Raw genomic sequence first — 11,716 nt, forward strand, 5'->3', positions numbered from 1 at the left:
ATTGACTACAGCTCAGCGTTCAACACCATAGTGTCCTCAAAGCTCATCACTAAGCTAAGGTCCCTGGGACTAAACACCTCCCTCTGCAACTGGATCCAGGGCTTCCTGACGGGCTGCCCCCATGTGGTAAGGGTAGGTAACAACACATCTGCCACGCTGATCCTCAACACGGGGACCCCTCAGGGGTGTGTGCTCAGTCCACTCTTGTACTCCCTGTCCACTCATGACTGCACGGCCAGGCACAACTCCAACACCATCATCAAGTTTGCAGATGACACAACAGTGGTAGGCCTGATCACCGACAACGACGAGACAGCCTATAGGGAGGAGGTCAGAGACCTGGCAGTGTGGTGCCAGGACAACAACCTCTCCCTCAACGTGATCAAGACAAAGCAGATGATTGTGGACTACAGGAAAAGGAGGACCGAGCACGCCCCCATTCTCATCGACGGGGCTGTAGTGGAACAGGATGAGAGCTTCAAGTTCCTTAGTGTCCACATCACCAACAAACTAACATGGTCCAAGCACACCAAGACAGTTGTGAAGAGGGCACGACAAAGCTTATTCCCCCTCAGGAGACTGAAAATATTTGGCATAGGTCCTCAGATCCTCAAAAAGTTCTACAGCTGCACCATGGAGAGCATCCTGACTGGTTGCATCACTTCCTGGTATGGCAAATGCTCGGGCTCCGACCGCAAGGCACTACAGAGGGTAGTGCGTGTACGGACCATTACGTCAGAGGAAGGCCCTAAAAATTGTGAAAGACTCCAGTCACCCAGTCGTAGACCGTTCTCTCTGCTACTGCACGGCAGGCTGTACTGGAGCGCCAAGTCTAGGGCCAAAAGGCTTCTTAACAGCTTCTACCCCCAAGCCATATGACTCCTATACAGCTAATATCGTGGAAATTCAGTACTGAGAGAGACTTGATCATTTCTTCAAACAATCATTATTTAATATCGATTAGTTATTGTAATAATGAAACCGTCAGCCCAACAGTCTTGACTTGTGATTTTCTAGATTTTTTCTTTCTCATTTTGTCTGTCATAGTTGAAGTGTACCTATGATGACAATTACAGGCCTCTCTCATATTTTTAAGTGGGAGAACTTGCACAATTGGTGGCTGACTAAATACTTTTTTGCCCCACTGTACATATTACCTCAATTACCTCGACTAGCCGGTGCCCTCGCACATTGACTCTGTACCGGTACCCGCTGTATATTTTTATTTAATTTTTTTATTTCACCTTTATTTAACCAGGTAGGCAAATTGAGAACACGTTCTCATTTACAATTGCGACCTGGCCAAGATAAAGCAAAGCAGTTCGACACATACAACAACACATAGTTACACATGGAGTAAAACAAACATATAGTCAATAATACAGTGAGAAATAAGTCTATATACAATGTGAGCAAGTGAGGTGAGATAAGGGAGGTGAAGGCAAACAAAATATATAAAATATATATATAAATAAAAAATATAAAAAAGGCCATGGTGGCGTACAATATAGCAAGTTAAAAAAAAAACACTGGAATGGTTGGTTTGCAGTGGAAGAAAGTGTAAAGTAGAGATAGAAATAATGGGGTGCAAAGGAGCAAAATAAATAAATAAAAACAGTAGGTAAAGAGGTAGTTGTTTGGGCTAAATTATAGATGGGCTATGTACAGGTGCAGTAATCTATGAGCTGCTCTGACAGCTGGTGCTTAAAGCTAGTGAGGGAGATAAGTGTTTCCAGTTTCAGAGATTTTTGTAGTTCGTTCCAGTCATTGGCAGCAGAGAACTGGAAGGAGAGGCGGCCAAAGGAAGAATTGGTTTTGGGGGTGACCAGAGAGATATACCTGCTGGAGCGCGTGCTACAGGTAGGTGCTGCTATGGTGACCAGCGAGCTGAGATAAGGGGGGACTTTACCTAGCAGGGTCTTGTAGATGACCTGGAGCCAGTGGGTTTGGCGACGAGTATGAAGCGAGGGCCAGCCAACGAGAGTGTACAGGTCGCAGTGGTGGGTAAGAGCGTCTGCTAAATGACTTAAATGTAAATGTAAATGTGGGTAGTATATGGGGCTTTGGTGACAAAACGGATGGCACTGTGATAGACTGCATCCAATTTATTGAGTAGGGTTTTGGAGGCTATTTTGTAAATGACATCACCGAAGTCGAGGATTGGTAGGATGGTCAGTTTTACAAGGGTATGTTTGGCTGCATGAGTGAAGGATGCTTTGTTGCGGAATAGGAAGCCAATTCTAGATTTAACTTTGGATTGGAGATGTTTGATGTGAGTCTGGAAGGAGAGTTTACAGTCTAACCAGAAACCTAGGTATTTGTAGTTGACCGCATATTCTAAGTCAGAGCCGTCCAGAGTAGTGATGTTGGACAGGTGGGCAGGTGCAGGCAGCGATCGGTTGAAGAGCATGCATTTAGTTTTACTTGTATTTAAGAGCAATTGGAGGCCACGGAAGGAGAGTTGTACGGCATTGAAGCTCGCCTGGAGGGTTGTTAACACAGTGTCAAAAGCCTCCACATTGACTCTGTACCGGTACCCGCTGTATATAGCCTCGCTATTGTTCTTTTATTCCTGCTGTTTAGTTATTTGTTACTTTTATTTTATTTTTACTTAACACTRATTTTTCTTAAAACTGCATTGTTGGTTAAAGGCTTGTAAGTAAGCATTTCACTGTAAGGTTGTATTTGGCGTATGTAACAAATAAAATTGGATTTGATGTGTACAGAGGTAACCAAGACAACACCAGACATTTAACATTCTCCTTGCAGGAGGATTTTACGCTGGCAGCACAATCACAGATTTTTCCCCCCCCTCCAAAAATAATTTCACCTGTAAAGACATACTGAACTTTGGGAATATACACTGAGTAGACAAAACATCAAGAACACCTGTCTCTTTGCTTGACATGGACTGACCATGGTGGGGATTTGATGTACTTTTATTTGTAATATTTTATTATTTATACCAGCATTTATGATACGTTTTAACAAATACTGGTACGTTGAAAAGCTAGTGTGTATATTTAAATGAAATATACTTTTAATAAAATGTATAAATACCATTTGTTATTGGAGTTACTCATTAAGAGTGTAATTTAAATTGGTTTTGTGCTGGCCAACTGGTTTAATACTGAGTGCTAATGGCTCCTTTCTCCACCCACTCCGTTCACTGCAACGCAATACTGTAGAACACCAGAACTTAAAACGTGTTTGCTAAGGATGATGTATTCTGTTTCTTAAATAGGCTACTTCTAAATTAACATATCTAAGTCACTATGTGAACCAACGTATCCATATTAGTTTCTATAAATCCAAAAGAAAATACATGCAATTCATAGGTCATTAGACCTAATTGTGTCTGACAATTTCTGTACTGCAAGGCCTACTTTTTAATTTACATTTCAAAACACTGAAACATAAGGCCTCTATAGGCATACATMAAAATTAAGACTATAGACAGATTCATATCTAGACTGACACTATGATTAGGCTATAAACCTTTCAAAGCATTTTTTGCTGTTGTTGTATTTGACTGAAAGTGAATGACTTGACTGTTTGTTATATGCAAAGGTTGTTGCCAACACAGTGGAAACCTCTGGTGGAAACAAGGCTAAAATCAGGAGAAGAGCCCACCCACAACTACACTGCGCAACCATCTTTAAGCTCTTCCTCATTCAATCGCTTCCCTTCAACATTCCCGAGCGTCAGAAACAAGTAAGGCACAAGTTATTTTGCTTTGAAAAGGGTTATATTCTTCAATGTTAGGTTTTATACAGATCTAAGCCAACTCGAAATGTCCTAGAATTGTGTGCAGGTTTAAGCTTCTGAATGTCTTTATTTATATAATGTATGCGAAGCCGCTCGCATATCCGCATTTCGGTTCAAAATCTAACAATCGCCATTTAAAATCGCTCTTATTTGTGAACGATCCTGGGTTTAGCTATTGGTCACTGTTTAATTGTTATAATTTATTTGTCTACAATTGTTTTCTTATTATTATTCTCCTGCATTAAGGTCAGATCGACAAGATTTTAAGTACGCTCTAAAGTACTTTAATCTCAAACTGCCATTTTGTCTCAAATTCAGGATGTGTAATTAGCTACAATGTGACATCTTGGAAGGCTAGATTGTAATATTATGTAACAGCTTTAGTGTAGCCTAGTAGAWWTATATATATATATATATATATTATATATATATTATTATTTTTCAGCAGTGAAAGGGACACACGAAACATGTGAGACCACCGATTCTGGTTGGCTGGAAGGTTACATTGTAGCACTCCTAATGTAGCCGAAATGACGTTGTTTTACTGTAGTAGGAAATTACTAGCGTTGTGATGTTCTTTTGTTGCGTTCAAATCAAAGGAGCAGGCCTATTGACGGATCAATTTCTTGTGTTCGAAGCTAGTTCTGGAGCAATGAGTGTCCTTATGGGGCGTTCCTCTGCCCAGGCGTTGCTGAACCCTGCCAGATCTTACAACGGTCTGGATAGGTATTTTTAGGTATCAGCAGATGCCACGTTCAAAACAACTGGGAACTCGGGAAATCTCCTACTTCTGACTTCAGTGTGTTTTAAGACAACTGGGAACTTTGGGGTGGGGGGATTCTAAACTTGGGCATATTTCTAGAGCTCTGACTTTCCGTCCGAAGATCACGGAKCTAGTTTTTTTTTCTCGAAAGTTCCCAGTTGTCGTGAAAGTACCATAACCACGTCATAGTTGCGTTACCCTGCTCAGATGTTGCTTGCGTCAACCAATTGTTGTGTGCCATGTCATCGACTGACTGTTTTAACGTATAATGTGGTTAGATGGTATGTAAAATACCAATCCAGGCGTTGTAAGATCTGGCAGGCATCAGCAACGAGGAATACGCRCCATTAGTTGTAGAAATCTGTCAGTCGATGACAGAGCAGGGCAACTGCTTTAGGCTGTACTGGTCTGTTTATTCAGATTAATCAATGTTTAGGGTTCCATGGAGATGTTGGAATGTGTGACGATGGGAGAGGGCGTGCTGTAGGGTAGGAGACACCCAGTCGCCCGTCATATGTTACTGGTTAAATTGCTCAGTCTGGGTTAACCAGTCCAAGGAGTGTCTCAAAGGAGGAGTGCTGATGTAAACCTGTTTTTAAGACAACAACAAAAACTCCCAGCTCAGAGTAGGTTTAAACATTATGTTAAAGATGTCCTCCAGCCATTTTACTTTTACTGTTGAAAAGCGATATCCCAAGTATAAATGCAGGAAAGTACACACAGCTGAAAGCGGTAAAAAAAAGGATATCCCAAGTATAAATGCAGGAAAGTACACACACTGAAGGGGAAAAAAAGGGATATCCCAAGTATAAATGCAGGAAAGTACACACACTGAAGGTAAAAAAATGTGTTTCGGAATATTTTTACTCTGTATATTTTTATTCTTCTTTTCACTCTGTCATTTAGGTCATTATTGTGGAGTCACTACAACGGTGTTGATCCATCCTCAGTTTTCTCTCATCAAAGCCTTTGAACTCTGTAGCTGTTTTAAAATCACCAAGATGGTGACACCATGACATCCCTGAGCAGTTTCCTTCCTGTCCTGCAGCTCAGTTCAGAAAGACCTCAGACCACAACATAGCATGGCAGCAACGCATGGCAACACAACATGACAACACAGGTAGCAACACAACATGATGTTTGAAATGCACTACTTGACTGAGGGAACTAAAATATGTTGTATGTATGGGGACAGAGGAAGTGGAGGCATTCATCATTATTACTATTTCACACACAGTGAGTCCATATAACTTTGTCGTTTGATAAGCCAAATCTACATCTGAGCTAATTTATTCTTGCCTCAACGAAGGGGTAATACTTATGCACCGACTATATTTTAGATAAATGTTAATTTGTAAAAATTTGTAGAATTTTCTTCCACTTTGACATGATGGAATATTTTGTGTAGATCAATGAACAAAACATTACAATTATGACGCTTGTTATGGCTCAATGCTTCATGCATAGCTTTTATTTTTTACCCGTAAGAGCAGGAGAAGATGCCTTTATTTTTTACCCATAAGAGGCAGGAGTAAGAGTCTTTATTTTTAACCCATTAAGAGCAGGAGTAAAAATGTCTTTATTCTCAGCACTTATGACTGATTTTCTACTCTGAGACGCTTTGTGGATTTGGCCCCTGGCGACGGAATACTGGTCAATAGGTTGTAATTGTATACTGTTTGTATACTGTTTGTTCAATTGAACCCAGAGTCATTGTCGTTCATCCATGGTACTTCCATGTAGTTCATTGAGTCATCTTCAAGGATATTTTACTTATGTAATATACTTCCAGGATATTTTACTTATGTAATATACTTCTAGGATATTGTACTTATGTAATATACTTCCAGGATATTTTACTTCTGTAATATACTTCCAGGATATTGTACTTCTGTAATATACTTCTGTAATATACTTCCAGGATATTGTACTTCTGTAATATACTTCCAGGATATTTTTAGCCGCCTGGGAACTATGCCTTTATAGCAGGGGTAGACCACCCTGTTTGTGGAGTATCTCCGGTACTTCAGCATTTTGTTTCAACTAGTCAGCACACCTGATCAACTGAGTTAATTGATTAGTTCAGTGATTGCCTAAATTCAGCACACCTGATCAACTGAGTTAATTGATTAGTTCAGTGATTGCCTAAATTCAGCACACCTTGTCTTCAGGTCCGTTATATGGAAAACATGAAGTGTCTGTAGTTCTCCAGGACCAGGGTTTCTACCCCTGCTTTACACTATTCTTTGACTAGAGTTTTGGTCAGCGCTTTTCTCCAGTATTATACCTCAACTGATCCTTTAGGGACGGTATGTGTGATGTCATGTCCTTACAGCCCAACAATTTTGACAAAAACAAATGAATAAATGTTGTGCAAAGTAAACTCTAATTCACAGCTGTAATGGCTACCAAAGATGCTCCTGTATCAAGTGTTACCTCTGGGATGTGAAGACATACGTAATCAACACATCTTTGTGTTTATAGAAAAATGTTCCCTCATTTTTCTTTCACTTTGAAAATGTGGAATAGGTTATTTATTATTCTCCTGGATTAAATGTTAAAGCAGCACAATGTGAAGATTTAGCCAAAGGGGTTTTGTAGACTTTCACTAGCGACTGTATATTCTATTTTGTTGGACACGAGCAATACTTTTCCGCACGTGCAGGCATTTATGCATTTAGCTATAGTAATAGTCTATCATTTTGTTTTGTGGGTTTACACATTGAAACATAGGAAAAAACTGTAGCTAGGTGTAGGTGGACTGTTCTCTAGTGTCCACTGACTGTTATAATGAACAAGTGGATGTTTTTATTTCAGGGTTTGTTTGTTCAGGTGATGAAGGCCATTCGACCAAAACTGTTTTTAAAATCGTATTTGAATAAACTCTATGGGCTGGTTTCCTGTCCCGGACTAAAAAGCACTTTCAATGGAGATGCTACAGGACTAGGCTCAATCTGTGTCTGGGAAACCGACCCTATAGGTTCTGTGTACACTGTGTGTGTACACACACACACACACACACACACACACACTGAGTGTACAAAACATTAGTTGCACCCCCTTTTTTACTCAAAACAGCCTCAATTCGTCGAGGCATGGACTCTACAAGGTGTCGAAAGCGTTCCACAGGGATGCTGGCCCATGTTGACTCCAATGCTTCCCACAGTTGTGTCAAGTTGGCTGGATGTCCTTTGGGTGGTGGATCATTCTTGATACACACAGGAAGCTGTTGAGAGTGAAAACCGTTGCAGTTCTTGACACACTCAAAACGGTGTGCCTGGCACATTCTATCATACCCTGTTCAAAGGCACTGTAGTTTTTTGTCTTGCCCATTCACCCTCTGAATGACACACATACACAATCCATGTCTCAATTGTCTCAAGGCTTAAAAATCCATCTTTAACCCGTCTCCTCCCCTTCATCTACACTGATTTGAAGTTGATTTAACAAGTGACCATAAGGGATCATAGTTTTCACATGGATTCTCCTGGTCAGTCTATGTCATGGAAAGATTAGGTGTTCATAATGTTTTGTACACTCAGTGTGTGTGTATATATATGTGTCTCATAAATGTATGTTTTTAAATACTTACGCCTTAACTTCTAATGCTTTCTTTCTTTCAAGTCCCAAAGATGAGTTATCCTGGTTACCCTACCCAGACAGGTGGCTACCCCCCACAACCAGGTGCATATCCCCCCCAAGCTGGAGGTTACCCGCCTCAGGCTGGAGGTTACCCGCCTCAGGCTGGAGGTTACCCGCCTCAGGCCGGGGGCTACCCGCCTCAGGCCGGGGGCTACCCGCCTCAGGCCGGGGGCTACCCGCCCCAGGCCGGGGGATACCCGCCCCAAGCCGGGGGCTATCCATCCCAGCAGGCTGGTGGTTACCCTCAACCAGGTGGAGGTTTTCCTCAGGGGGGAGGCTTCCCTCCTCAGGCCGGAGGGTATCCTTCCATGCCTCCAGCACAAGGTAAGGGTTTTGCTAATATATTAAATTTTTTGGATTACCTGATTACCTAGATAAGCACCACATTCCAGAGAATCCTTTAAGTAACACTGGCACATGTCAACTCTAAGGCTATTGCTATTTGCTTTCATGGTCGTGCAAATGTGTGCCTGTTGTGTTGTTTTTTTTAGTATACAGGAAATCTGAGATGAGACCCTGGTCTGTGACCTTGATACACAATGATTTTGGATACATTTTACAATTCAAATGTCCAGTATATGGGTTGTTCTATGAAGAGAGTGACTTTTGTGTCCCTGATATTTTAAATAAAACGTTTTGCACCCATATTGAATTTGAAAAGCCTGTTAAATGAAGTGCCTTTTAAATATGTGCTCTGGAACTTTGGCGTTCACTAAGTGTTGAGGCATAATCTATGAGCAGAATTACTGTTTTAACTCAATTAGCCACGAAATCCTTAGTTTTTCTGGAAACAGTGCTGCGCTTTTTCCCCTACATTTTTCCCTCACGTGGGCCAGCCCGCTAGCAATTAGAGTTCAACCAATGAACTTCAGCCCCTCATCATTTGAGTTGACAGCTAGCAAGATGCACTCAAAGGGGGGAGGGAGAGAAAGAGAGGGGGAGGAGAGAGAGAAGAGGAGGAGAGAGAGAGAGAGGAGAGAGGAGGGAGAGAGAAGAGAGGAGAAGAGAGAGGGTGCACATATGTTACGTAGTGTGCAATTTTCATTTTGACGTGTCCCTGATTTCTTATTTTAACCGTAACATTTTCTCTACGTTTCACCATCGTTGTAAAGCCCTAGTTATGTTTGTTTGCTTGACAAAAGTCATTTCTGAAGATGATTATTATTCTTAGTGAATCATTTACTATGTCCCTCAGGTCAAACCTGTTACATGAACTGGGCTCTTGTTAATATGGTAAAACTATTCCTTTAAAAAACATGTTTTTCTCCAAATAACATCGAACATCTAATAGCAAATCAAAGCGTTAAAGCAGTGATCTGGCGTTCTATTTTGGTCATTTTTGGTGTTGTGGTGGAAAATTGAGCGGCTTGAGCAAACACGTCAAACCCGTTATCCATAGATGACAGGCTAGAAATGTTGTACACCTTCACATTTGTTTGTTGAAGCTTGCGTTCAATTGCCACTCCCTGTTGCACACAATAATATCCATTCCCCCACGTCTCAATGAGATTTATGGCTTATTTAAATTGCATTCAACCCTGTTACTTATCGCCACTTACTATAGTATTTTTTTAAATAATTGAGTCCTTCAGATGAGAAAATGTGTTGTTCAACTTAAGAAAAAAAAAAATGGCTTTTTATTGTAGAATGTTAAAATAAAAAATGTTCTCAAAAGGCACCGAACTGGATAAACGATCCATATTGAAGTTATCCTGTGTTTCGATATTAAAATTCTACTAAAAGATGCACCACTCTCTGTGTCTTTGTTCTCCAGGTGGTTGGGTGGAGCCCCTGCTGGTGGCATGGTAAATATAACTTATCTTACACCAAGTAACTAAGAAGCAAGTTATTACCGACAACTGACAGCCTCTAAATCAGCTCTATCTACCACGTCATCTCCACTCCCTGTAACACGTGGAGTCTGTTACTCTCAAATGACACCCTATTCTTTTTTTATTTTAATATAATATTTCAGTTTGCAGTTTTGTCCCCCCACCACACAAACTAAAACATTAAAACAACTTACAGACAACAACACACATCTCTTCTGCCCATCACATGCTCACCCTAGAACCTGCATGATCCTCTATCCAGACCTGCATGTTCACTCCTCCATCCCAGTACTCATGGTCACTCCTCTATCCTCCTCATGAGTCCTACAGTGCATGTCACTCCTCTACCTATACCTCCATGGTCACCCTCATCCTATACTAGCTCCTCCTCTATCCTAGTACCGCATGGTCACTCCTCTACCCTAGTACCTGCATGTCACTCCTCATCCTATACCGTACATGGTCACCTCCTATCCCTAGTACCTACATGGTCACTCCTCCATCCCTATACCTACTGTCACTCCTCCACCCTAGTACCTACAGGTCACTCCTCATCCCTAGTACCTACATGGTCCTCCTCCATCCTTAGTACCTACATGGTCACCTCCTCCATCCCTAGTACCTGCATGGTCACTCCTCTATCCCTAGTAACCTGCATGTCATCCTCTATCCTATACCTAATGGTCACTCCTCTATCCCTAGTACCTGCATGGTCACTCCTCTATCCCTAGTACCTGCATGTCATCCTCTATCCTAGTACCTACATGTCATCCTCATCCCTAGTACCTCATGGTCACTCCCTCTATCCTAGTCCTGCATTATTGTTTGCCACATGGCCTAAATTGTCCAAGCTGTTTCTCTCGGCACAGAAATGGCACCTTATTCCATGGCTTGTCAAAAGGGACTAGGAGCATCGGTGGGGCCTGGTCAAAGTAGTGCACTTGTAGGAATAGGGTGGGCCCTGGTCTAAATTGTGCACTATTGTAGGGAATAGGGTGGCGCCTGTCTAAGTAGTGCACTATGTAGGAATAGGGTGGGCCTGGTCTAAAGTAGTGCACCATGTAGGGAATAGGGTGGGCCTGGTCTAAAAGTAGTGAACTATGTAGGGAATAGGGTGGGCCTGGCTCTAAAGTAGTGACATGTAGGGAATAGAGTGGCATCTGGGCACAATACCAGAGTCAGTAATGTGATCCCAGCTAATCAGCTCCCCTTTTCRTCCAGCCAGGTGGAGGTATGCCCCAGGGGTACCCAGGCTGTCCTGCRCCAYGTCAACCCCAGGGGTACCCAGGTGGTCCTGCCCCAGGTCAACCCCAGGGGTACCCAGGCTGTCCTGCCCCAGGTCAACCCCAGGGGTACCCAGGTGGTCCTGCCCCAGGTCAACCKCAGGGGTACCCGGGCGGMCCTYCCCCAGGACAGCAGCCCATGCCTGGCTACCCTGGTGGAGCCCCGGCCCCCAACCCTTCCATGCCAGGATATGGAGGTGGTGTTCCGGCAACTCCTTATTCACCTGCCATCAACGTGAGAGTCTCTATATGTTGTTGTCTTCAACGTGAAATCATCAACCAATTACTCAGTGTTACATTTATTTACATTGGATTTTTATTTCCTAATATGCTTTACAAAGTGTTTCCTTGTTTCAGTATTTCTAATCTTCAGTTTCAGTATTTCTAATCTTCAGTTTCAGTATTTCTAATCTTCAGTTTCAGTATTT

At 42.1% G+C, this 11,716-nt stretch overlaps 1 protein-coding gene across 1 annotated transcript in view; it reads left to right on the top strand.

The window, feature by feature from the left end:
• Positions 1-3,608: 3,608 nt before the first annotated feature.
• The window catches only part of LOC112069888 (annexin A11-like), a 26,272-nt gene continuing 18,164 nt past the window's right edge, over positions 3,609-11,716 (top strand). The window contains exons 1-5 of the mRNA XM_070438762.1: positions 3,609-3,714; positions 8,156-8,497; positions 9,948-9,955; positions 11,119-11,139; positions 11,227-11,523. Coding sequence (XP_070294863.1) covers positions 8,164-8,497; positions 9,948-9,955; positions 11,119-11,139; positions 11,227-11,523 — 660 coding nt within the window. The 5' untranslated portion in view covers positions 3,609-3,714; positions 8,156-8,163. The remainder of the gene's footprint in view (positions 3,715-8,155; positions 8,498-9,947; positions 9,956-11,118; positions 11,140-11,226; positions 11,524-11,716) is intronic.

The sequence above is a fragment of the Salvelinus sp. IW2-2015 genome, unplaced genomic scaffold, assembly GCF_002910315.2.
Source record: "Salvelinus sp. IW2-2015 unplaced genomic scaffold, ASM291031v2 Un_scaffold1141, whole genome shotgun sequence".
NCBI classification, from domain to species: Eukaryota; Metazoa; Chordata; class Actinopteri; order Salmoniformes; family Salmonidae; genus Salvelinus; species Salvelinus sp. IW2-2015.